Source organism: Lissotriton vulgaris, chromosome 3_1 (assembly GCF_964263255.1).
Source record: "Lissotriton vulgaris chromosome 3_1, aLisVul1.2, whole genome shotgun sequence".
Classification (NCBI taxonomy): domain Eukaryota; kingdom Metazoa; phylum Chordata; class Amphibia; order Caudata; family Salamandridae; genus Lissotriton; species Lissotriton vulgaris.
This window is the reverse complement of record NC_141689.1, coordinates 1743201750-1743229655: the sequence shown is the minus strand read 5'-3', so window position 1 is coordinate 1743229655 and position 27906 is coordinate 1743201750. Positions and strand designations below refer to the sequence as shown.

The 27906-nt window shown below is 48.9% G+C and overlaps 1 protein-coding gene across 1 annotated transcript in view; it reads right to left on the bottom strand.

The window, feature by feature from the left end:
• NAA15 (N-alpha-acetyltransferase 15, NatA auxiliary subunit) overlaps positions 1 to 27906 on the bottom strand; it is a 778287-nt gene that overhangs the window by 346202 nt on the left and 404179 nt on the right. The window contains exon 10 of the mRNA XM_086962172.1: positions 11624 to 11696. Within this exon, the coding sequence (XP_086818298.1) occupies positions 11624 to 11696 (73 nt within the window). The remainder of the gene's footprint in view (positions 1 to 11623; positions 11697 to 27906) is intronic.

Here is a 27906-nt window from a genome sequence, read left to right as displayed (position 1 = left end):
GTAAGTAAAATCGTTTTTGTTAGTACAATTTTAAAGAATTTCTTTAGGTTTTTCAAACTCCACACTTTGAAACTTTTCATAGAAAAACAGTCAATGTTATACTATGGAGGAAAATTGTGTTATCGGTTTTAAGTTAAGTACTTTGGCGTGGGAGTTGGTGTTCGACTCGTGGGTCCCCCAGGGTCAAGGATGCACTCTTGTTACAGCCTCAGCGGCACTAGGGTGGCCAGGTGCAGAGTGCTGAGGCCCAATGTTATCCAATAGGGGATGGGGGTCTCAGGTTGGTGGCTGCTGACTAGCAGGCCACTGGGTTGTGGGAGCAAAGCTCCTGGACTTAAGCTCAGGGCAAATGAGGGTTTAGGCCAGCACAAAAGATGCACCCTCAGTGGCACTTGGGCGGTCGGGTGCAGAGTGCTGTTTTGCGTCGGAGGGTCTGTAGCTTTCAGTGGGGAGTCTCCGGTTTGCAAAAGCACTGCAGGCTCAGGGACGAAGGTCTTCTGGGTGCGACATCCACTTGGAGAGGTAAGTTGGGATCTTGGGGGTTGGTTAGGGACCGTCGGTTGGGAAACCCGAGACCGTGAAGCATTGGGTGCAGGGGTGCCTATTCGGGTCGAATCTTCTTACCAGCTCCTGGTCGCGGTAGTGTGGGGGGCTTCAGATTTGAGGATGTACGCGTCGGCAGGAGGCTTGAGGCAGGTCAGGGGTCGCCGGATCTTGGGTCAGGATCGATCCTCTTTGTGTTGAGCGTCTTGAACTCGGGCCGTGGGCGTCGGGTGCAGAGTGGTGCAAACTCGAGAATCCTGACGGAGATGGAGTCTGTTGGTGAACAAATCCGGTGTTCACAGGAGTAAGTCTCTTTTTTTTAAGGCAGGGTAGGTCCTCGGGGTTCTGGAGACTACTGGCTGCAGGACACACCCGGGTTTCGGTTCTGCAGGTTTGAGGTGGGGAAAGGCTGGTAGGGCTGGGGCCAAGTCAATAGACATCCTCCTCTTGTTAGCTTATACACAGCTGTTCAATCCTCCTTTTCTTCTGGTTCCTTGTCTGAGGAAGCAAGGTTCAGGGGTGCTCCTAAATTTAGGGGCATTAATGGTAGGTAAAAGGTTGGGACCAATGGGTCCCTTTCCCTGGGGTGGGTACACCCCCTATTATGCCACCCTCCAGTGGGAGGGGGGTATGCCTCATCCTGGTGGCTGGGTCCCCCCATCTGTAAGATGGCGGGGACTGAGAAGTTGCGCTTCGCCTCGCCTCTCCCACCTGAGGGGTGGAGTTGGCAGACGTGGGCACACCTCTGTTCCTCACTTGTTTCTCCCGCTGGTTCTCCCACCCAAAGTGAAGGTCAGTACCAGTGGGGACCAGTTGCTGAAAGCCGCAAGTGGTCTGGCGAAGCTCACAAAGGCGGCAAGCCTTTGAAGCTTCCCCTTCTTGGACCCTGCCCATCCTGGGGGAGGAGGCTTGGCACCTCGTCCCAGGATGTGCATGAGCAGCAGGCTTTTGACCCAGGGATCCAGAAACATGTCTGGTGGTGGCAGCTGACAACAGCCACTCAGCCTGGACACTTTTTCAGGGGGCATCTCTAAGATGCCCTCTGAGTGCATTTTTTATTAAATCCCACACTGGCATCAGTGTGGGTTTAATGTGCTTAGAAGTTTGATACCAAACTTCTCAGTTTTCAGTGTAGCCATTATGGTGCTGTGGAGTTCATAATGACAAACTACCAGCACCATATATTCTTAATGGCAGCAGTGCACTTACAATGTCTAAGAATGGACTTAGACACTGTAGGGGTACATGGCCCATGCACCTGTACCCTCACCACTGATATAGTGCACCCAGCTACAGGGGTGACTGAACTATGCCAGGGCAGTGGGTTGTAGGCATGGAACCCATGTGCGCAATGTTGACTTTACTTTGTTCAGCACCAAGACACGCAGCCTGCACTGGCAGAGATTGAGCATAATGGTACACGGCCTCTAAGGGTGGCACATTAAGTGCTGCAGCCCTTGGAGGTCTTCCCTGGTTACAGTGCCCTGGGTATCTGTTGTCCCATTTAAGGGGGCTAACCTATAGAAAGATGCCAATTGGGTTTTGGTTTCAATGCAGATTTATTTATTTTTATTTATGTAGTTTGTAGAGCGCGCAGCTACCCCCGAGGGGGTGTCCCGGCGCTAGAACCTGAACCTCAGGGGGAAAAAAACAGGGAGAGAGTCAGCAGTGTGAGTATCAAAGTCCAGAAAATAGCCAAGTTTTGAGTCTAGCCCGAAAAATGGATTCAGAAGGGCAGAATCTAAGATCGATTGGCAGAGCGTTCCACAATTTGGCCGCGATAACACTGAATACTCTGCCGCCCATTCTGGTGAGTCTAAAGCGGGGAGAGATCAGAAGGCGGAGGTCGTTGGATCTCAGGGATCTGATGGAGTGAGATATTGATACTCGTTTTTTCAGGTAGTTGGTGTGAGAAGTTGGCCCGATATGCAACGTTCGCTATTCTAGCGACCGCTATGTATCGTTCCAACGACCCTTATGGTGTTTGGTTGTAAGTCAACCTATAGACCAGCTATCCTAGTAGCGTGGATACGAGCAGTCTAAGGCTAAAGACTCGAGAGGGCGTGTTAAGCCAGCTGTTTACCACACATGTACCCCTTGAACACCCAGTGAAAGGACACCACACAAGTGTTATGAAAATAAACCGTATATTTATTAAGAATCACAACAGCCCTGTACTCTTTATGAGGACAGGGTACTAAGCACAAACCAAATCTCTTTAGCAAATACTTCAAGTGCACAATTAAAACAAGTGTCCGAGGACACGGAAAGATTAAGGTCTCGGGCGGACCCGATAAGGCAAGTCGGAAGCGAGGGACTCAGGACCCTAGAGTAAGGAGGCTATGCAGGCACCGAAATGCCGAGTTACCTAGCCACGAGGGCTGCGGCTGCACAAGTCTTACAGGCGTCGGGGTCTTCGCTGACGAGCCAGGAGCCGGAAGAAAAGGAGTTGCTGGCCGGCGACCAGTGCTGAATAGTTCGTAGAGATCCAAGCCTGGATCGGAGATTGATGAAACCTGAAAGCAGAGGGGACCAAGTTCGTACTACTAGCCAGTAGTCAGAGGGTACCAGGAAGGCACCGGTTGGCCGTCACCTCGACCAGGTGAGTGGGCGACGCTGGCTCTGCAGTCTCACGGACCAGGAGGCGTTGTCGGCGACCACGGTGGAGGTGCGAGCTGTCCCACGAAGGATGATGCTGTCGGCGTCGCTGGGCCCAGGATGGGGCAACAAGCCTTGGCAGATCTCAGGGCCACGTGGTGGGCCTAAGATGGCGTCTTGAGTGGACCAGGAGGGTCCGGGGTGCTTCTCGCAAAGATGGAAGCAAGGGCCAGTCTGGAGCAACCAGACCAGCAGTGATGATTCTCGGATGTCGTCACAGAAGGGCACAAGCCAGCGGCTAGTGACCAGACAACGTGCTGAGCAGCGAGCAGAAGGGCCCCACGCAGATCGTGGAGATGCTGGGAGACTGCACTTCGGTGCTGGAGCGGCTCAGGGTCGGGGCTTCTCGGACCCCAGAGCACTCACCAGAGAGTTACCTCGATGGTCCTGCTGGTTTTAAGAGCGTGCAGGTTCTGATGATGGCCGGTCCCTCGAGGTCTCGTCGCACCCACAGATCACAGCTGAGCTGATGACGTGGGTAGAGGTCAGAGGTGCCAGGGAAGCCGGTTCTCGTCGAGCTGGGCCGTCGGATTCCTTGAGGAAGGACTTACAGCAAACCGCAGAGTTCTTTAGTTGGTGCCCGCTGATGCAGGGTGACTACTCCTTAGCCACAAGGGAGAAATCTTGAGAAGAGTCTTGAATGTCCTTTCGTAGAAAGTAGTTCTTAAGTCAAAGATGATCTAATTTGGAAGGGTCCCCGCTCCGGTCTTTATTCTAAAGAAAGGGGTGGGTACATGACTAGGTCCTGCCCTAAGGGTGGGACCAGGAAGGGGGGTAGTTACACCCCTCTCCCCTGCCGGACTTTCCCCAGGCCAGGGCTGTCGCCCCTGGAACTGGTTCTAACCGGCAGATGCGTAGTGAGCACCGGGGTGCCACTCCGCAGTCACCTTCTCGCCAAAGCCCTACCTACCCAGAATACACAAACCCTGTCTGGGACGGTGCGAACACCGCCCTCGACAGGAAACCCTTTGTCCAAGCTCTCCTCGCTGGAAGGACTCCCAGCAGCAGGAGGTCAGACTCGTGTCTGTGGTGGCAGCATCCATTTTGTGGAGCTGAGGCTTTAGTTAACTTTAACCGGGGTTCACAGTTACGTACATGTCGTGTCCCTCTAGAAGGGTGGGATGCTAACCTCATCGCCAGAATTGGTGAGAGGGCAGCACCCCGATTCGTATGACACCTTACTCGACATGCCTTGATAACGCGACACCAGAGTTACCGATATGGTACGTGTTATCATGGAACAGCTATTGGGTCTTGATTCCGCAAGCTGCAACCGGGCTCGGCTCGGGCCTGAACCTAGCTCACACGAGCCCACGCACTCTGCCTTCAGGATCGTTAAGGCCTGCCATAGGAGTGACTGATAGGAACTCGGGTGTCCATTGTATGGTTAGATATAGAGCTACTATACCTAAAGCGAAGGGTGGTTACACGTCTTCGCCCCAGCTGTCGTGCAGCCAGTTGTGTCAAATTTAGGAGGCCAGCCAGGGGTGGCATAATACATGCTTCAGCCCCTGGCGGCCCTGGGTACACCTATGCCCTGCGTTACGGGGTCTGATAAGGTGGCCCAGTACCAATTGGTAAATGCACCTAGGGTACATATCGTAATTTAGAAAGAGAACAGCCAGGCTGTGGGTCTGATTAGCAGGCCCACAGCCAGAGAAAGTCGTAAACCAGTGAAACAAAAGCAAAAAATCTGGGTGATCATAGGATTGCAGACCCTACTCTCCTACAGTTGGGTCCGAGGTCATTGACAGCTCGGTAAGTAAGGGTAAGGATCTTGAACTGGATGCGGCTGGCAACGGGAAGCCAGTGGAGCTCTTTGCGATAGGCGGTGACAGACTGACGGTAGGGGATGTTTCCAATCAGTCCGGCAGCCGCGCTCTGGACAATCTGAAGCCGGTCGATCAGATATTGAGGGGCACCAGCATAGAGGCTGTTGGCATAGTCCAAGTGAGACGTAATGAGAGCATGGGTAACCGTTCGGCGGGAGTCCAGGGGGAGATAGGGAAGTATCTTTTTGATCATGCGCAGCTTCAGGAAACAGGCAGATGTAACTTTATTAACCTGAGTTTTGCATGAGAGAGAGTCGTCAAACTGAAATCCCAGGTTGCGGGCAGAGTGAACGGGAGAGGGAGCGGGATCAAGTGCCGTGGGCCACCACCGTGAGGAAGGGATGGGATTTTTCTGGTTGAAAAACAGCACCTCTGTCTTATCTGCATTAAGTCTTAGGTGGTTGTTAGTCATCCAGACACTGATGTTGTCAAGACACTGGCGGAAGTTGGTGAACGCGGAGTCCGAGTGGTCTCTAAAGGAAAACATCAGCTGAGTGTCATCAGCATAAGAGACTACTCTGACTCCGCAGGACTCCACAACGTCGGCCAGTGGGGCGAGATAGACGTTGAAAAATAGAAGGCTGAGGGCAGAGCCCTGTGGCACACCACATGACAAGGGTTTATCCTCAGATTTGAACGGCCTCAGCAAGACCCTCTGACTTCTTCCTGAAAGGAAGGACTCGATCCAGCTGATGGCAGTGCCGCCAATGCCTATCTGTTTGAGTCGGTCAAGGAGGATGGGGTGGGAGACCGTATCAAAAGCAGCGGACAGGTCGAGGAGGACCAGCATGGCCTCCTCGCCCCTGTCCACGCACTCCCGGACCGTCTCCGACACCTCCAACAGGGCCGTCTCAGTGCTAAATCCAGCTCGAAATCCGGATTGTGAGTCGTGCACCAAAGAGTTGTTCTCCAAATACTCCGTAAGTTGTAGCTGCAAGGCTTTTTCCAGGACTTTTGCGGGTTTAGGGAGAAGGGAAATGGGGCGGTAGTTGGCAAAAATAGTAGGATCAGCATCTGACTTTTTCAGGATGGGAATCACCAGAGCCTCCTTCCAAGTGGTTGGGAAAGAGCCATGGTGGAGGGAGACATTCCAGATGGAGAGGAAGGAGTTGGCTAGCGAGGGAGCTAGCTCGCCCATAAGTTTAGCAGGGACCGGGTCGGAGGGGGCACCAGATTTGCAGTGGGTGAGTAGCCTAATAGCAGTGTCCATAGTGAGTTTATTGAAGGATAGAAGGGACGATGATACTGGGGACCTAGTGTGAGGAGGCAGGGAGGATAGCCCATTAGGAAAGGAGATACAAAGGTTGTTTATTTTTTCAAGGAAATAGTCAGAGAGTCCATCGCATAGGGCCTGACTAGCAGAGTTCTGTGTGGCCCTAGCGGGAGGGTTAATGAAGTCTTTGACAATGGTGAAAAGGATTTTTGACGAGTTTTTGGCATTTGCAATTTGAAGAGAGAAGTGGTCTCTCATACTATTTTTTTTTAGTTTGAGGAATTTTTTCAGGGCAGATTTATAGGTAAGTTTGGCTTCAGGGTCATAATTTTGTCTCCACTTGCGTTCGAGTGCCTTGCATCTACTTTTTTCCTCCCGGAGGGAGGTGGAGAACCAAAGGGCGGATGGGCGGGATCTAGCGGAGGGAATGATTTTCTGGGGGGCAATGGCATCAATAGCTTTGAGTAGGGCGGTATTAAGCCTAGAGACATTTCCATCAATGTCAGTGGAGAGATGTTCCGCCTGGAAGTAGAATACTGGGTCCAAAGTGGCACATGTGACCTTGTGCCACTTTCGTCCCAGCTCTTTCCTGGGGACCATGGGGGCAGGTTTCAAGCCCAAAACAAGAAAAAAGGGGATAAGATAATGGTCAGACCAGGTGAGGGGAAGGGGGGGGAGGACTGTGATAGTCGAGAAGTTGGCGAAGATAAGGTCCAGAGTGTGACCAGCAACGTGAGTGGGGCCAGTGACTAATTGTATAAGATTCAAACTTTTCATGATTTCCAGCAGATTGTTGGCTTTCACGCAGAGAGAGTTATCTACGTGGAGGTTAAAGTCACCTAGGACTAGAAAGTGTTGGTGTTTAAGGGAAAGATCAGCCAGCTGGTGAGTAAGTGCAGTAAGAAATAGGGAGGCGGCGGTTGGGGGGTTGTAAACTAAGGTACCAGCCAGTATTGCTGCCGCGGAGTCAGAGACAGAGAAGTACATAGCTTCAATTATCCCGATGTTTGTTAGTTTGGTAGTAGTCAAATGAAGATGGGATTTGAGAATGACGGCTAATCCGCCTCCAGATTTTCCCCCAGCCCGATTGATGCACTTTATGTCGTACCCCGGGGGGGTGGCAAGGTAGATATCCGGAGAGGAGGAGTCGGTGATCCATGACTCGGTGAGAAATAGAATGTCCCAGTCGTCATAGGGGATTGACATCCAGATATCGTTGGCATGACGGGGCAGTGATCGGCAGTTGACCAGGCCTGCTTTCAGCGTCCGGGGGTGAGACGAAGGGTGCTGCAGTTTAGGACATGGAGGACGACGAGGTAGATAGGGCGGAAGTGTGAAGTTACATTGAGGGCAGTGGAAGGGGACATTTTCCAAGTGGTCAGGACTGCAGCGGGTAGTGGCCGAGCAGGGGGAAGGATTCAAGAGGAGTAATTGGGTATTGGTCCAGCACGTGCGGATAGAGCCAGCGGAACTGGCAGGGTGCCTGGCCCTGGGCACGGTCCAGGCGCGGACGGGCGCAGACGGGCTTGCCTTAAAAGCGCCTTTGGCGCGCAAACGGCGCGCCCGCTGCGCCCGTCCGCTGCGCGTACGGAAATGACATGTTTTAAGTAGGAGAGGGGTGGGGCGTGGCCACCAAGGGGGCGGGGTTACATCGCACGCCGGCAATGGCGCCGAGTTACCTTTTCCTGAAATCCGCTGTCAGCGCTGAAGCGGCGCCGAGCCCACAGAGCGGTGGAGATGGCAGTAAAAGTTCCTCAACAGAGGTACAAGTGCTCTTAAAATCAGCAATTTCAATTAGTGACACAGAATAGTAAAAACAATTACAAACAGGCTCCCGGCTTTTCGCCTCAGGAGTATCAAGGGTTCTGGCGGGTTGAGCTAAGGTCTCAGCTTAAATACCCAGTTAGAGGGGGCGTGGCACCAAGGGGGCGTGGTTACATCGCACGCCGGCAATGGCGCCGAGTTACCTTTTCCTGAAATCCGCTGTCAGCGCTGAAGCGGCGCTGAGCCCACAGAGCGGTGGAGATGGCAGTAAAAGCTCCTCAACAGAGGTACAAGTGCTCTTAAAATCAGCAATTTCAATTAGTGACACAGAATAGTAAAAACAATTACAAACAGGCTCCCGGCTTTTCGCCTCAGGAGTATCAAGGGTTCTGGCGGGTTGAGCTAAGGTCTCAGCTTAAATACCCAGTTAGAGGGAAAAGAACAGAGGCCCTGGGTACCTGATTAGCAGAAGCCCAGGGCACACTCATTCAAAGCACATTAGCAGTTCAGCAAAAAGTGGGGGCTACCAAGCAGAAAGAGGGCACTCTTTCACAGCTCCCTTGGAAGAGGAGGTTTGGATCACCAAGCTCTCGGTGGAAGGGTTTTGGGTGAGGAAAATGGGAGCGTTCAGAGCTGGGCGGTGGCGGCGGGCAATCATCCGTTCCACAGGAGCCCCTGTGCTGAAGCACCTATGTCAGGAGGTTAGCTCTGACTGTCACTGTAGGGAGCTCCAGGCCTAGAGCCTCAGCTGCCCTATGCAGCACCACTGCATAGGAAGCTCCCTCCTCCGTAGCCATGGTAGGGGGAGAAAGCATGCCAAGACCTGGGGCGGTATCCAGACAACTGGCGTCACCCAATTACTCTCGCCAGTCCGGTTCTCCAGCTGGTCAGTTAAAGGGTCCAGCGACCCCTCCCAGTCCTCATCACCACCCTCAGGGCGAAAGGGAACACCTGAGATGAACAAGGGAACAAAAATACCCTCCGGCTGTGACGTTAGTCTACGTCGATCTAGCTTCGGATCCATCTTGGGATGGGGACGGCTTTGGCCGGGGGGACGGCCAGCACTAGGTGCATCGTGGCCGGGATCTGCGTCGGTGAAGGTCGAGTAAGGTCGACCACCGTCAATCCGGATCCAACCCTGGATCTTTGGGGACCCTTCGGCGCCGGCATTGATGGCCCCAACCTCCTCCGCGGGGCCTGAAAGCGAACCAGCTGTGTAGGGTTGACTAAACACACAGTGGAGGGCTTCGTAGAACAAATCAAGCTGGGCAGGGGACACCCCAGATCCCCGATTCAGGTGCCAGAGATGGAGCCTTAGAGCAAAGACGCTCCAGGTCCCGCGTTGCGCCAGCCGACTGACGGGAGGAAGGCGAAGAGTGACGGTGCTTCTCACCTTCTTCTTGTACTTACATTTACCAGAGGAGTGTGATGACTTAGATGAGGTGTGATGGCTCCGCGACTGGTCACAAGACCTGCCCTCGAGTGACACGGGGAGCGACCAGAGCCAACTACCATGCCTCCAAAAGCTTTCGGGACCGCTCCCGCGTAGACTTTGGGTTCATGGCCTGACAGTCTGAGCACGACTTCGGGTCGTGGTCACGCTCCAGGCACCAGAGTCACACGAGGTGCAGATCCGTCATGGACATCAGCTTGTGACAGGAGTCTCGAATCTTGAATCCAGTCCAACGATGGGACATCCCTCGCGCACCAGGAGTAGAAGACTCGAAAAAAGACGTAGACAAAAGTCGAAAAAAGTTTAGTAAAAAAATTACTAAGAGGCAAGCTCTCTCCGCATCTGTGCTAGGCTGGCGTGGAAAAAGAAAACAGACGTCAGCGTGCAGGGGCGGAGCCTACGTAGGCACCACAACGTCATCCCAGATACCACGACACCGAGGACGGGGGCAGCCGACTGACGCCACCTACCGACACGCATGGGTACTGCTGAGAAAGATTCTCCAGATCCAGTGACGCCTAATCTAATGTAAGGAATCTATAACTAATAGTCTGTATCCGATCTACACCTACAAACAATGCACTCTGTACCAAATTTACTACAATGGCAGATTTTGCAATATAGAAATGCCACATAACACTAATTGGGAAACATTCCAAAAGTTATTCTGTTATACAAGTACGGCTACTTTAACTGCTTCAGTATCTGGTTAACATGGTGTAATAATAATGGATCAATATTGATGTAATACGTCTGCAGCAACATGTAACTACTGCAAAAAGCAATCATACTAAAACCTCTAACAAACTGACTACTAAATGTCAAGAAATTTGAATCTTCAAGGATTTATTTGAATCTTCAAGGATTATACTTTGTTTTCCACAGCCACAAACCTACCTTGAGTAAATCCTTCTCAGCAAACATTTAAAACATGTATTTTCTGCAACAATTACCAAGCTATGCAGTATTTAAAAAAATCATTATGTTTTCAAGTATTAGACTTTATTATATGTTCCGTAGCTACTTTCGAGTTATCACATCCAAGAAGCTATAACAGCTTGCTGTTTATCCTGAGCAAAGAGCATTTCTTAAATGGCATACAGAACTTCCCAATTTTAGACCATGTATATTGTCGTCAAGATCAATGTCAAAGATATCAAATGAAATTCCCTGTGCAAAAAAAGTAGCATAATAAGGCCAGGAAGAAAAAATGTGTCTAAATATTACAGTACAAAGCCTCAACAAATTTAAAAAGTATAAACTGCTATTTAAAAGTATGTAAAAAAAAAACAAGACCCTTGAAAATGGAATCTTTCCTCCAGAAGCTACTTTCAATCATTTCTGCAACCGAGTTCCAAGTTAACAAATAACTAATAAGCATAGATGTAAGGAAAAGGTGTTTTGCATTCATACAAGTACCCCATTTGTTATACTATAAGCAGACTTACAGGCCGACACAATACCCAGGTGCATGAGTGAAGAGCTGCTTCAGTTTAGGTTTTTCTTTCAATCCTGAGATCTGCAGTCTTTTTTATTCCGTTACAAAAACAGGCTACATGTCTCAGAATTCAAATTTTAAAAACCTGGACTGGAGTAGTACATGAAGAATTGACCTGGGAAACTTAAATGCACAAAATTTTCGCCAACTAGATGAAAATGTTAGTCAGTTAAAGGAAATACTACAATGTAAATTGATACTTGTATAGCGCACTACTCACTCGCAAGGGTCTCAAGGCGCTTGTACGAATACCGCTGTGGAACCCATCCTGGCTTTCCCTGTGAGGCATCCACTCCTGGGCACCCCCAAGGTGGAGGCCAGGCATCCTTTAGCGTTGTGGGGGCCGTTGTGGAGATTAAGCAAGCTATTGCCCAGAGTTGCAGAGTGGGACTCCATGATTGGAATAGGCACCAAGCGAGAATTATCCGGTCAGTGGAATTTTGAGACCAAGACCCGCAGAGGCGGGGAATTGAACCCTGGTCCCGGGCTAGACCTCTGCATCATGGTCTGCCGCTCTAACCATTGAGCCACACTTCTCCAATACATGTGATTGTCTGGAAACAGTTCTTAGCAACCAAGTACTCCACAAAGCAATGATAGATCAATATGTATATTCTTTAATTAATTTTTAAAATATGCAATTAGGACACATGCAAACTTACCATTCGGGTTAAACAACCTGCAGCTTTTTAATGAAGTTTCATAACCTACCACCAACTCTTCTATGATAACCACCTAACGGGAAATATAAATAAATGAAAAATCAATCAAACTAGTATCCCCTTACTCACACAAATATTACACATCCAAGTACAGCTATATAACCTTCAATTGAATCTTCATATTTAAGAGAAGACCCAACTTAATCCATGATTTACGGTTTCTGTTTCAGGAGTTCTAAAATATTGTCCATAAACTTCACCCACAAAAAAAAAAAACTTTTCCGGGAGCCACCAACAAAGGCAGATGTGTGCAAACAAATTCATGTAGGAAGCTGGGTTTCTGTTGCAGTAACCCCATTACTTTTTGCCAGATTTCTGAAGCACTTTGACTTGATGTGCGCTGGGTCCCTGCCAATTAGCTTCCCAAGGCCTGTGTTCTTATCCAAAACTATACCTTGGTGCTCACAATTGGTACATCTCTTGCCACATGCAAGCCCCTTATAAAAGGTACATTGGGGACCAAGGGCACGGTTACCAGGGAAGGCCTCTAAGGGCTGCAGCACATATTGTGCCACCCTTAGAGGTCCTGTACATTAACACACACACACTACCCTTGCCGGCTGCGTGTTTTAGTGCAGAGAGAAGTGGAGAGTCTACATGACACACATACGTGTGTGCCATGCCTGCAACCTACTGCCAATGGAATAGGTAAGACACCCCTCTAGCTGGGTGCACTATACCACTGATGAGGGTACAGTTGCATGAGCTCTGTACCCCTACAGTTTCCAAGCCAATTCTTAGACATTGTAAGTGCAGTAATGTCATTAAGAGTACATGGTGCGAGAAGTTTGTCATTATGAACCCCACAGCACCATAATGGCTTCACTGAAAACTGGGAAGTTTGGTATCAAACGTCTCAGCACATTAAAGGAAAAATGCAGTCAGAGGGCATCTTAGAGATGACCCTGAACAACAATCTAACACTAGTGCCCTGGCTGAGTGGCTGCTCGCCAGCTGCCACCACCAAACATGTTTCTGGACCCCTAGGTCAATAGCCTGCTGCTCTCGGGGGTCTGAAACAATGCACATCCTGGGACAAGGTGCCAAGCCTCCTCCAGGAGGGGCAGTGTCCACAAAGGGGAAGCTTCAAAGGTGTGCCCCCTTTGTGAGCTACACCAGCCACTTGCTGCTGCTAGCAACTGGCCCCCGCCGGCTCTGACCCCCACTTTGGGTGGGAGAATCGGCAGGAAAGCCAAGTGAGGAAAGGTACTACCTCATATGAAAGGTCAAAAATCATCAACTGCAGCCGCTCAATCTCCATGCATGGAGGCGCAGAGTTGACGGGTGCGGTTGGAGGATTCTCCCTTACTGCTGCGACAGGTACACCGCCAAGTATACCAGCCTCCAGTGGGAGAGGGGCATATATCTCACTCTGGTTGGCTGGGTAACGCCATCTGCAAGGTGGCAGGAACTGAGAGTTGTGATTCACCTCGCCTCCCCCACCTGAGGGGTGGGATTGGCAAAGGTGGGCACATCTACCTTTCTCACTTGGTTTTCCTGCCAATTCTCCCACTTAAAGTGTGGGTCAGAACTTGTGGGGGCCAGTTGCTGGAAGCAGCAAAAGACCAGTAAAGCTATTATGGTACTGTGGATTTCGTAATGACAAACTCCCAGCACCATATACTCTTAATGGTATTACTGCACTTACAATGCCTAAGAATTGGCTTAGACACAGTAGAAGTAGAGAGGTCATGTATCTGTACCCTCACCACTGGAACAGTGCACCCAGCTAGAGGAGTGGCTGATCTATGCAAGGGCAGTGGGTTGTAGGTATGGCACACAGGGATGTGTGCCATGTCGACTTCATTTTGTTCTGCACAAAAACAAGCAACCTGCAAAGGTAATGTGTGTGTAAAGGTATAGGGCCTCTAAGGGTGGCACACTGAGTGCTGCAGGCCTTAGAAGCCTTCCCTGGCCACAGTGCCCATGGTACCTGTTGCACCATTTAAAAGGGGCTGATCTGTGGCCAACGAGTGTCAATTGGGTTTTCTCTTAATGCAGTTTTAGGGGAAGAAGATTGGCCCTGGATACCAGTTGGGCAGGAGACCAGGGCACACAATCAAGTATATCAGCAGTTTAACATAAAGTGGGGCAACCATGCAAAAAGAGGGAATTTTACTACATCCCCCCCCCCCCCCCCCCCCCCCCCCCCCCCCAAGGAAGGGATCCAATGGTCCCGACCTTCACTTACCTGTAACGCTCCTAAATCTAGTATTTAGGGGCAACCCCGAACCTTGCCTTCTCAGACAAGAACCGACCAGAAGAAGGACCGAAAAAGCTGTGCTGAAATAAGAGGATGCCCACTAACTTGGACCCAGCCCTACCCGCCTGTCCGCACCTTGAACCTGCTCCAGCAAAATCCCATTGTCTTCTGCAGCCAGCAGCCCTCAAGAACCTGAGGGACCTGCTCTGCCTTACAAAACCAAGACTTTGTCTCCCATAAGCACCGGATTTGCTCACCAACAGACTCAGGCCCCAGCCAAAACCACAAGTGTGCACTACTCTGCACCCAACGCCCACGACCCGAGTTAGAGTGACCCAACACCACGAGGAGGTCTCCCCGGCGATCCTGACCTGAGATCTGGTGATCCCGGACCTGCCTCGCACCTCAAATCTCTTTCTGGAGCATCCCCGACCGCAACCCGAGCTGGTAAGAAAACCCGACACCTAAAGAAACCCCTGCACCCGACGTCCCACGGCCTTGGGTGGCCCATCCGAGGGTGTCCCAGGATTCCAACTTACCTTTCAAACCGGTGGTCACTTCCAGAAGATCTTCAATCCGGAGCCTGCAGTCTTTGTTGCAACCGGAGAATCCCAATTGAAATAAACAGGGCACCAGACGCCAAAAGAGTACTTTGCACCCAGCTGCCCCGGCAGGTGTACTTGCTTGGAGGAGATTTAGAGGGACTGCGCCCTGAAGACCCTAGGGTGGTCTTTTTAAGGGCATTCTCAGGTCTTTCCCCTGAGGTATGAGCCAGAGGAGATATACTTTTTTGAGATCTCCTAGAAGTTGAAGACTCCTCGTCACTGTCACTAGACATGACTTCTTTCCTGGCTTTTAGCCTTTGAAGCCATAGTAAAAGCCTTCCTTCGCAATCCCTTAAAGTTTTATTTGAAAAGGTACGACATACCTTACAATCCCTTACCTGACGGTCTGGATAAAGGCAGTAGATGCAATCCTTATGAGGGTCGTCTGTATAGAGCCTTTTCTTCGAACAGGTTGCACAGGCTCTAAATAAACCTCTTTTCTCCTGGACAGCCATTGTAAGAGATGGAGAAATAGTAAGTAGTAATCCAAATTATTAAATTTGAAGAAGAAACTCAAATCCAATCCAGATTGAGTAGAAACTGAAGAGTTTGAGCAGAGCTCAAAGGAGACTCCCTAGCACAACCTGCGGTAGAAAATCTGAGGGGCAAGAGGTTCTCTCAGGAGGGTTCTAGAAGGTGAAGAGCACTGATTGGTTCAGGGAGAAGTTTGGTATCTTTTACATAATGAAGGTTATGGGTTGCAAAAGGGAAATGGGCCTAGGCCTCTTTTCAGTTTGCTATACTACTAAGCATTGCTTTTTTATGTACCAGAGACTCGTCTCGACAACGGGAAATGAATCAGGCATGTGAATCTATGAAAGCTCCAATACTGGAGTAAAGTGAGGCCTTACTTGTTTGGGACTCACTTCCTGGTTCAGACAGACCACAGGCCCTTCAGATGGTTGATGCAGATGGGGGATGAAAACCCAAAACTGTTGAGGTGGCCCATCTCCCACCAGGGAATGGACTTCACAGTGGAACACTGACCTGGAACAGAACACGCCAATGTTGATGGTCTGTCCAGATTTTTCCGTCTTAGTGATGAGAACTCCCATGAGGGTAGGTAGTTCCCCCCACTTTTTGGCTGGAGAGGACACGTGTTAGACCTGTCATTTCTTGGCGTGATTCTTCCTGACTTTTTGCCTCTACCTCCTCCATTTTTGATGCTGTGATGGATTTTGTTTTACTGGCGTAGATGCTTTGGGCACTTTGCCACTGCTAATCAGTGTCAAAGTGCATATGCTCCCTGTGTAAAGTGTAATGGTAATTGGTTGTCCGTGATTGGTATGTTTGCCTTACTAGTAAAGTCCCTAGTAAAATGCACTATTTGTGCCAGGGCTGGTAATGCAAATGCTATTAGTGGGCCTGCAGCACTACAAGTAGCCCTAAAGAGAGAACTCTGGCATGCCACTGCAGTGCCAGCGCGCAGTTTGTTAAACTGCCATGTTGTCCTGGCATGTGCACCCACTTGCCAGGCCTTACCCTTCCCTTTTTATGCACATCAGACAACCCTATGGTAGGTGCACCACTGGGCAGGGTGCAGTGTATGTGAAAGGTAGGACATGTACTAAGGTGTGTACGATGTCCTGACAGTGAAATAATCTCCATTTCATTTTTCACTGTTGCAAGGCCATCTTACCCATAGGACAGCATGGGGAAGGCTGTGTAATATGTTTCCAGTCTATCTTCCCATAGGCGTAAGATGGAGAGGATAAGTTTAGTGTGCCTGAACTCACAATTTAACAATTTTTTTTGTTAAGGTGGTTTTTGCATTGTGTATTTTGAAACCACTCTTAAGTGGCTGTTTTTTTATTTTCTAACATTTCTGTGTCTCTCTGCCTGGTTGTGGATTGACTGTCTGAATTTGAATGTGATAGGCTCTGGGAAAGAAATGCGTTACTTACCTGAAACTGCAGTTATCCAGTTTTGGTATCTTTCATAGATTCACATGCCTGAATCATTCCCCGTCGTCGGGATGGGAATCCCCAGTACATAAGTAAAGTAATGTCCCATTAGACAGAGTATTAGGACTGAGGCCTCACATTAGTAACATATCCAGGTCCTTTTGTAATAAGGACCAAACCCTTGGAGAACAGCCATTCAGCTATCACCACCCTCTGGAACCTTCCTGAAAGGAGCTCTAGTCCGTCAGATTTTTGTAAGCACAGTGCTGTATAGAGGTGCCACAGAGTACTAGGAAAGCCCTTCCAGGGGAGGCGGGTGGGTTGCATGTGAATCTATGTAAGATACCAATACTGGATAACTGCAGTTACAGGTAAGCAACGCATTTCTTATCCAGTATTAGGGTATCTTTCATAGATTCACTTGCCTGAATCCGAATAGAAAGCAATGATCAGCACATTTTGTTTCGTACAGAATGCAGAAATTCACCAGATAATAGACATATCAATGTGAAAATGGAAAGCAACAAATTGCAAGTATGGCAAAGATCATAGAAATAACAGAAATGTGCGTCTAAAAAGAAAAGAGGTTGGTGGGAAGGAAGGAAGGCTCACCTCTATCGAAATAGATGACGTAACACCGCCTGTCACACTGCAGCATCCTTCATTAGTTCCGTATCCAGGCAGTAATGCTTGGTAAATGTATGCAACGTTTTCCATGTTGCCGCTCTGCAAATGTCTGTGATAGGCACACCTGCAAATAGTGCAATAGAAATAGAAACTGCCCTAGTGGAAAGGGCACGAATTCTCGATTGTAAAGGTTGGCCAGCTTGCTGGTGACAGAAGACAATAGCACCAGAGATCTCTCTAGAAATACTTTGTTTAGTAAGTGGAAAACGTTTTCTAGGTAAACTGTAAGCCATAAAGAGTTGGTTGGATTTGCGGAATGCTTTTGTCCTGTCAAGGTAGAATTTAAGGCAGTGTTTCAGATCTAATGAATGTAGAGCTCTCTCGGCTGCTGTTCGAGAATTTGGAAAGAAGGTCTTTAAAACGATTGGTTCATTACGTTGAAGGTCCGATTGGACTTTGGGTACAACCTTTGGATTAGTAAGAAGAATTACCCTATCGTTCTTGAATTGGAGAAATGGTTCCTGTATTGTGAATGTGTGAAGCTCACTTACTCGTCTTGCAGATGCAAGGGCTAGAAGAAGTACAGTCTTCCAGGAGAGGAACTCGAGGTCCGCTCTGTGTATCGGCTCAAAAGGATGTCTCATAAGTTGAGCAAGGACTGTGTTGAGTTGCTGTGTTGGAGGTGGGGACTTTACAGGAGGAAAAGTCCTAAATTGGCCTTTGAGAAATTGTTTTATCAGTCTATGTGACCAAAGAGAAAGACCTGTAGAAGATCTCATGAAACTGGATATCGCTGCCAGATGAACATTAATGGAGGCGTGAGCGAGACCTGAAATTGCTTGGTGGAGAAGGTATGGTAATATTTCTTCAGGAGAGGAAGTGAGGGGATGCACTTAAGTCCTGTTTGTACCATCAACTCGAGCCAGAGGTAGAACTGCTCTGCAGCCTGGAGGAATGTTTAGGCCATGAAATTCTTGGAACTCAGGAGCCAGGCCGAAAATTTGACAGATGCTGGATCTGGGTGTTGGACCAGTTTCTGATCCATTGTGAGGAGAGAACCAATGTTGGCGAGGCCATGCTGGAGCTATTAGGATTAGTGTGCAGGACTCTGCATTCATCTTCCTGAGGATCCTGGGAATCAGTGGAATCGGTGGAAAGGCGTAGGCACATACATCGAACCATGCTATTGAAAACGCATTCCCCAGAGATCTCCATTGGGGATGCCAGCTTGTTTTTTCCTGGACCATACTCCGCCCTCAGAGAAATTTTATGCTGAAGCGACCAGTTCCCGATTTTTTGAGATTTTTGAGAGAGTGATAGTAAACGAGTTCCTCCCGGTTTGTTCAGGTAGTGCATCGTCGTAGTATTGTCTTTTCTGACGAGCACTAGGGAATCTTTGATCCCGGGGAGGAAGGCCCGGGGGGCTAGATAAACTGCTTTCAGCTCCAGGAGGTTTATGTGCCGTTTGCGTTCTGAAGTTAACCACTTTCGCTGATCTGGAGCTCTTTAAGGAAGGCTGCCCAACCTTCTAGAGAGGAGTCTGTGGTTATCACTTTGGGAGAGGCTTGAGTTAGAAAAGGTAGGCCTCGGGAGAGATTTTGTGGAAGAGTCCCCCAGTGTAGAGCAATGACCATCTGAGGAGAGACCTGTATGATGTTGAAGGATCCGCCTACATTAATCCACTGAGTGAAGAGAGACTCCCGGAGAGGACGCATACGGAGGCGACAGTAGGAAACCAGATAAAAATGCAGGATGACATAATTCCAAGGAGTGATTGGAATAGGTGCACTGAAAGATTTTCTTTTCCTTATGCGCTCTGCTAATTGGAGAAGTTTTTGTTGACACTCCTTTGACGGGAAAGCTTTTTTCAGGACCGTATCAAGAACAGCTCCCAGAAATGTTATTCGTTGAGAAGGCTGTAGGATTGATTTGTCTGGGTTGAGGATGAGGCCCAATTGTTTGAAAAGCCATAGACACGCTCTGGAACATCTCACAATGTCGCGAGAGAGTGCTTTGACGAGTCAGTCGTCGAGTCAAGGAAAGACTTGGTGTTGTTGCTGTTTGAGGTATGCAGCCACTGGAGTGAGACATTTTGTGAAGATGCGTGGGGCTGACTTGGGTCTGAAAGGCAGGACCCAGAACTGGTAATGTCTGCCGGCCACAGCGAACCTCAGGAATTGTTTGTGTCGTCTGTGGATAGGAATACGAAAATAGGCATCTTGGAGATCCAAGGACACCATGTAGTCGTTCGTATTGAGAAGATGCAGGACTTCCTGAATGGTGACCATGCGAAACGATTGTTTCTTTAGGAATTTGTTTAGGCTTCTCAAATTTAGTATTGCTTTCCATTTCTTCTCCTTTTTGCACACCAAGAAGAATCGGGAGTAAAAACCTTGTCCTCTTTGATGAACATGAACCTGTTCTATAGCTCCCTTCTGGATCATTGATATTTCATGGAGTAAAAGGGGTAAATGCTTGTGAACCATAGGTTGAGGAGGTGTTTGTGGAGGAGTTTGCACAAACTCCAGCGAATGTCCAAATTGCACTAGTTGGAGAACCCAACGGTCTGTTATTTGCTTCCAATTCTGTAGATAGTGGGATATTATTCCTCCTACTTTCAACGTGGAAATGGAGAATGGAGGTAGAGAGAAGTCATTGGCGTTGGGCGAAATCCTTCTGGCGTCCGGCTCTTCCACGAAAGGAAGAATTGTTCTATGAATTTTGAGCTTGTTGCCGCTGCTGAAATTGTGGCCTGTATTGTTGGTTTGAGGAGGAGTAGGAGGATCTATACTGCTGGTAGCCTCCTCTATTGGAATATTGCCCTCTACCCCTTGAGCCTCAAAAAGGGGTTCTTTTATATTGAAGCTTACCCAAAGCCCTGGCTGTGTCTGTATCCTTCTTTATTCCTTGAAGGGCTTCAGCAATATGAGTGCTAAAGAGGAGTTGTTCATCATAGGGCATGTCCAGAATTTTTGTCTGGATCTCGGGCCGGAATGTTGTTGCCTTAAGCCAACCCTGGCGTCGTAGGACTGCCGCCCCAGCCAGTTGGCAGAAACCACAATCGATAATTTGAGGTTGATCTTTCGCCCTCTAATAGTACTTTTTTTGCCTCATCCTTAGACTCTTGCGGCAGGGCCTCTAGGTAGGGTGCAATGTCTGACCACATCTGCCTGTTGTAGCACCCCAGTAATGCCAACGAATTAGACGCTCGCACCGTTAACGCCGACATGGAAGAAAAACGTTTTCCAATATTGTCTAGGCGTCTGCCCTCCTTATCCGGAGGAGCTGAAAGTGGCGCAGAAGAGTTTTTTGACCTCCGCTGAGCTGCCTGAATAATCCCTGAATCAGGCTTCGGATGGCCTATAAGGCAGGCTGGAGCATTGTCTGGAGTTCTATATTTCTTGTCCAGTCTTGACAAGACTGGGGGAACTGTGAAACGATTTTGCATTACTTTGATGCCTTGATCCCAGATATAATCTATGATAGGCATAGATCCTACCGATTTCTTGAAAGGTTCCTTAAAGTCATAAAGGAAACAGTCCTGTTGGTGAGAAGGCTTAAGAAGTTAGAAGTGCTGCGCCGCTCTTTCCAGGAGATTATGGAAGCCTCCGGTAAGTGCAGTGATGCCATTAAGAGTATATGGAGAAGTGTGGCTCACTGGATGGAGAAGTGTGGCTCACTGGTTAGAGGCGGCAGACCCGAGAGCAGAAGTCGGCCCGGGACCAGGGTTCAATTCCCGACGCGGCAGGGTCGTGGACCTTGGTCAGCGGACTCGATAATTCTCGCTTCGGTGCTTACTCTAATTAGGGGTTCCACTCGGCAACTCTGGGCATTAGCTTGCCTCATCTCCACAACAGCCCCATCAATTCCGAGGATGCCTGGCTCCACCTTGGGGACTCCCAGCTAGGACCATCCCACAGGGAAAGCCAGGACGGGTTCCCCAGAGTTATACAGCGCCAGGAGACCTATGGACGGGTAGCAGTGCGCTTTACAAGCTCAAATACATTTACATTTACATGATGCTGGGAGGTTGTCATTACGAACTCCACAGCACCACAATGGCTACACTGAAGACTGACAAGTTTGGTACCAAGCTTCTCAGCACATTAAACCTGCACTGATGCCTGGGTGGGATTTAATGTAAAATGCACCAGAGGGCATCTTAAAGATGCCCTCCAAAACCCGAACCTACAATCCACGTCTGCAGAGGCTGCCACACAGCAGACATTTTGCTGGACCCTTGGGTGGAGAGCCCCACGCTCCCCTGGGCCTGCAACAATGCACATCCTGGGCGAGGTGCTATGTCTCCTCCCCCGGGATGTTTCAAAGGCATGCCGCCTCTGAGAGCTTCTCCAGACCTTTTGCTGTACCCAGCAACTGGCCCCCACCAGTTCTACCCCAACACTGGCGGGAAGACTGGCGGGAAAAACTACATCAGGAAGGGGGGTGTGCCAACCTTTGCCAACTCCACCCCTCAGGTGGAGGAGGCGAGGTGAAGTACGACCCCGGGCTCCGGCCATCTTGTAGAAGGAGAGCCCTGCCCAATCCCAACTAGGCTCCTGCCCCCCTCCCACAGGAGAGGAGCAGGCTACGGGGTGTACTCACCCCAGGACAGGGACCCATTGGTCCCTGCCCTTGCCCTACCTGTAACACCCCTACATTTAGTATTTAGGGGCTTTCTGAACCTTCTTTCCTCAGATACCAAAAAGAATAAAAGATCAAGAAGAAGACACGCCGTGCAGCTGCTAACAGGACAACAACAACTGACTTGGCCCCAGCCCTACCGGCCTGTTGATCCTGGAACCTGCTCCTGCCTAAACTCCGCGACCCCCGCGGACAGTAACCTTGGGACACCCAGAGGACCTGCCTGCCTTGACCCTCTTGAAGATTGGGACTCCCATCAGCAGAGGCTCTGCTGCAACAACCCACCTGGTGCCAACCAGGAAGCTCCGGACCAGCCCACTCTGCACCAGTCGAGCCCGGGCCGGGCCAACCCGAACCAAGACCACAAGGAAGTCCCCCGGTGACTGCGATCCGAAGTCCAGTGCCCAAAGACCCTCCTCGACGAACCAGCTGACGCCTGCAGACTCAGAACCAGGGGCCACCCCAACCGCGACCAGCAGAGGGTAAGCTTTTCCGACACCCAAAGACACCCCTGCACCCTGCGCCCTACAGCCCCGTGCCTCCCTTTGGGGTATCTACTTGGGCTCCAAGATCCCAACTTACCTCTCGAAGTGCTGGTCGCCCCTGGAGAGTCCCAGTCCCCGAGCCTGTAGCCTTTGTTCCCTTTACAAGATCCTCGTTGGATGACATTGAGCGCCCAACGGCTCAAAAGCACCCTGCACCCAGCCGCCCGAGTGCCGCTGGCTGTGACCCCTTTGTCCTATCCTACTTCCCCCTTGCCCTGAGCAAGTGACCAGGAGCCCAGCTCCCAGAGCCGCGTGGCCTGCTAGCCAGCAGCCACCAACCGAAGGCCCCCTTTCCCTCATTGGATATCATTGGGCCTACCGGGGGACCCCTGAGTCTATGCCCAGAAGCCTAACTTCATCAACCAAGTACTCACCTGGAAACCGGTAATTCGCTTACCTGCCATTGGAAAACATTGACCCTTTTGACTTGAAAAATTTTTGTGTGAAGTTTTGAAAACTGGAAACATTCACATAAAATCAGCCAAAGTCCGAATTCCGAAGTACTCACCTGTGACCAGGGGAGACGGCAGTACTGTACCTTTTCAGCCCAGTACTGAACCACAAAAGTAATCCCTAGCAGGTTTACTAGTAATCTGTATTTTCTCCATAGGAACCCATTGTCCGCTTTTCTATGAAATTTCTTCTGTCTACTTTTGAAAACTGGAAATATTCTTTAAAAATCATACGAAATACTGAAACGCAATAACCTACCTGTTTTGAGTTAAGCCCCCAGTGCTGGCCCTAGGAGACCAGTGCTGGGTTACAAAAATAACGCGATCGTACTTTACCTGCAACCTCAATTTTCTCCCATTGAATAACATTGTCAGATTTACATTGAAAAGTTTTTAAGTGTGAACTTTTAAAACCCCTTTATATTCATGAAAATGCACTACAGTAACTAAAACGTGTTTGCTTATCTGGTTTCAGCTTCGACCCCAGGACTGAATCTCAGATCTAGTCCTGGAACTACCAAAGTAATCCATATAGTAATCAACTGTACTTATATATAGAAAACCCATTGAGCTCAATGCTAGAGTGTGTTTTAGAATTGTGTTGCTTACTACAAATACTGTAATCATTGTGTGCACAAACTTTATTGCTCCCTTGCAAAGTATTTACACAAGAGTGCTCATAACCAGAAAAGTATATTTTTATAACTGTTGGTTCTACAAATAAAACAGCTATATCTGTGGATATAAAAACAATTGGCCTGGAGTTCAGTCCTTGAGTGTGTGAAAACTTTTGCTGACTGAGTGTACAACAAATGCTTTACACGGTCCCTTACTGATCGACCAAGCTACCACTTTGGAGAGTAAGGTCAGTTCTGACTGTAACCTCTGTTATACTTCTGGGGTTGGTGGACTCTATACACACTGTACTTCATTCTAGTCCAGTATATATAGAGCCACTTACTCACACGTGTAACCTTTTTGCAGGTACGACAGGGCCTAGAAAGGTCTTTCTTAGGAGTGTCTGACATGAAGACAGATAAGACTTCACTCAAAGAATCCTGAGGAAAAATCACTTGAATCCAAGAAACAAGGAAAACCTGAGCAGAGCTCAGTGGAGACTCCCTTAGCATGACGTGCGGTAGAAAATCTGAGGGACTAGAGCTCCTTCCAGGAAGGTTCCAGAGGGTGGTGATAGCTGACTGGCTGTTTTCTAAGAGTTTGGTCCTTATTACAAAAAGACCTGGATATGTTACTAATGTGAGGCCTTAAGCCCATTACTCTTTATGTCTAATGGGACATTACGTAACTTATGTACCGGGGACTCCCATCCCGACGACGGGGAACGGTTCAGGCATGTGAATCTATGAAAGATACCCTATGACTGGGTAATGTCTCGACCCAGGGGAGGAGATGAGACAGCAACAGGCGATACATGTATGAGTGATACATGTATGATTGAATCTATAGGTAAGTGATTAGATGTGGGTGTAGATCTAAGAATCACTGAGTGGGTTTTTAGAAACTTTTATTGGTGTGTCAATGGATTCAAATATGGTACTCTGTTTTTTACAGTGAGTGATGAAAGGTTATACTAGTGGATGATGAGATGTATCTGATGGTCATGTGGATGAGGTCATCAGTGATGTCTTTTGAGATGTCATCAGTGATGTCACTGAGCAGGTCATGAATGATGTAATATGTGACATCATCAGCAGTGGATTTCGGGCGCGCGAGTTCTACTTCGTACAACTAATTATAACGGAGGAATTTCAATGGTTTTGTACGAGTGAAATGTCCAGCTAACTATAACAGGTGTCAATCAATCAATCAATCATAGGCATTTGTAGAGCGCACTACTTACCCGGAGGGTCTCAAGGCGCTAAGGGGGGAGGTGCTGCTACTGCTCGAACAGCCAGGTCTTGAGCTTCTTCCTGAAGGCGAGGTGGTCTTGGGTCAGGCGCAGGTCGGTCGGGAGGGAGTTCCAGGTCTTGGCGGCCAGGTAGGAGAAGGACCTTCCTCCCGTCGTCGCTCTTCGGATGCGGGGAGGGCGTGACTGGCTGATCGGAGGTGTCATATGGGAGCGTAGAAGTTGATGCAGTTGTTGAGGTAGCTCTGGCCTTGGTCGTGAAGGGCTTTGTGTGCGTGGGTGAGGAGACGGAAGGTGATTCTCTTGTTGACCGGGAGCCAGTGCAGGTCTCAGGTGTCCGGAGATGTGGCTGTGTCGTGGGACGTCGAGGATGAGTCTGGCTGAGGCGTTCTGGATCCGTTGGAGTTTCTTCTGGAGCTTGGCGGTGGTTCCGGCGTAGAGGGCGTTGCCGTAGTCCAGTCGGCTGGTGACGAGGGCCTGGGTGACCGTCTTCCTGGTCTCGGTGGGGATCCACCGAAAGATCTTCCATAGCATGCGCAGGATGTTGAAGCAGGACGAGGAGACGGCGTTGACTTGCCTGGTCATGAAGAGGGAGGAGTCCAGGATGGAGCCCAGGTTGCGTGCGTGGTCTGTCGGTTTGGGTGAAACCTATGGTTTTTTTCTGTTAATTTCTAAGGTTTTTTAAATGCTAATTCCTAACTAACATGTCAGAAACCTATGGTTTTTTCAGTGAATTTCAAAGTATTTTAAATTACAACTTTTAAATGTATTAATGGTTATATTTATTTTTTTGATACTAATTTACTACATTTTCTTAAACTATTTATTTTTAGATATTTTATTTTTTAAATTACATTATAATTACATTTTACATTACAAAATATACTTTCTCAGAATGAATTACTTTAGTTAAAATACTTTATAAATAGGCAATAGACTTAAGTACAGTAGTTACAGTTGTTGCAATAAGCAACAAAATGCAACATTGAGCTCAATAGGAATTTCCAGTTGAATGCAATTAGTTACTTTATGGATTACTTTTCTAACCACAGGACTGGATCCTAGATTCAGTCTTGGGACATCTCCTGTAAACAGTTGAGTAAAAGCATTTTGGTTACAGCAGTGATTTTAAGGAATATTATTTTATTTTAAAAGTTGACAAACTTTTTCACATAGAATCACCAATGTTATCCTATGGGAGGAAATTCACTTAGCAGTAAGTAGTGTCATTGTTACTTTTTCTTACTCAGTGGTGGATCTTGGATCCAGCACTGGTGCATCTCCTGTAAACAGTTGAAAGAATGCATTTTAAGTCATACAGGCGATTTTTAAGGAATATTTGTAGTTTGTAAAAATCAACACTTAGAAACTTTTCTAGTGAAAACCAGACAATCGATTCCTATGAAAGGAAATACAAGTTACTGGTAAGAGAAACTTTTCAAGTGAAAACCAGACAATCGATACCTATGAAAGGAAATACAAGTTACTGGTAAGTACGGTTAGAATTATTTTTCAGGATCAGTACTGGACTCAAAGGTCCAGCACTGGATTCTCTCCTGATAACAGGTGAGTAAATCGGAATTCGTATTTCGGCTGCTTTTACTTCAGTCCAGTATATATAGAGCCACTTTCCTACACCATCCCCTCCCTTCACCACTGTGCAAACACGCCCTGTGGCGCGTTTTAAGTTGGGGAAATAATTCTATGGCAGGACCGGAGGCTTCAGATTATGCCTTACTTTCTTCACTTTATTTCTCACAGCAGCAAGAAAAAACATGTAAAAACTACTTTTCCCATGAACACCAGGGAAAAAACAGGAAATTGAACAATAAGTCCTTTGTCAGTCTCTATGCACCGGCAGCAACCATCATGCCTTGCATCCACTTCCTCTTCCTCTTTCTTCGCTGCTCAGCAGCAAGTTAAGTGGTTTTTTGTCTTCTCTCCTGGGTTTTGGGGGCTTTCTGTGAGCAGCGTGTGGCTTTGTTGATAGCGCTGGTGTTTTGCGACCCCTACAGGTCCCCTTGCCATCGCGGGACGCTTTTGCGCTCCTTACGCGATTTGCAGCCCCAGCAGAGTGGGGTGCGCTCCGAGCGCCGCTAGGGAGCAGTGCTCTCACTGTGCTAGGCGCGCTATAATTTGCGTTTTAAGCCCTGTGGCGCGTTTTAAGTTGGGGAAATAATTCCCCTTCAATCGTGAGGGTCCCTAGAGTCCAACTAGCCCATTAGGTACATCCAGTAAGCGCCACAGAGCTGCGTAGCAGAGATGTAAAAAGGGGCAGGCCTGCACCACCTCTCTGCAACGCAGTGGCGCTTCCTGGAAGTACCTGGTGGGCTACTTGGCCCCCAGGCTTGAAGATTCATTTTTCCCCCAACTTAAAACGTGCCACAGGGCGTATTTGTACACGTCGCCTCAGGCCCCGTCCCCTCCCTTCACCACAGTGTAAACGCGCCCCATGGCACGTTTCAAGTTGGGAGATTACGTCCCCTTGAACCCTGAGGGTCCCTAGGGTCAAACTAGCCCACTAGGTACCTCCAGTAAGCGTCACAGAGCTGCGTTGTAGAGAAGTTTAAAAAGGGGCGTGTGCCTCTGAACACCTCTCTGCAACTAGGATCCCTGGCGCATACTAGAGGTACCTGGTGGGCTACTTGGCCCCCAGGTAGCTTCAAGTTTGAATAAGAATTCCTCAACTTAAAACGCACCACATGGCGCGTTTGCACAATGGTGAAGGAAGGGGGCAGGGCCTGATGTGACATGTCTGCAAACACGCCCTGTGGCCCGTTTTAAATAGGGGAATTAATTCCTCTTCAATCCTGAGGTCCCCTGGGGGCCAACTAGCCTACCAGGTACCTCCAGAATACGCCAGGGAGCTGCATTGCAGAGAGGTGTTCAGAGGCAACGCCCCTTTTTACAAAACTCTGCAACGCAGCTCCGTGGCGCTTACTGGAGGAGCAAAAGCTAAAGGCACGAGTCTGAACCAAGGACTACAAAACGTTGCCAAATTTGGTGCAATTCCGTTCAGCCTTTCGGGCTGTAGCCGCGATGAACAATACCTATGGAAAATTGCATGGGGCAAACACGTTTTGGGACCCCCCTTTTTTCTCAGCCCCCACGAATCACCCCAAGACTTTCAGGATAGGAGCGAACCAGAGCTAAGGGCTGTTTAAGTCAAGTCGGGATTAACAACACAGAGTCTGAGCAGCTGTTGATGGACTATCTGCAATGACCCAGTGGCCCAGCTGTCCTGATTACTGCACCCGCAACAGACGAGACAGACCAGTGCAAGGACCTAGGATGCACAGAGCCCACCCGATCTATTCACTCTGCACCTGAACACCCCAGCACATGTACCGATGAACCAACTGTGCTCCTTGTTCCC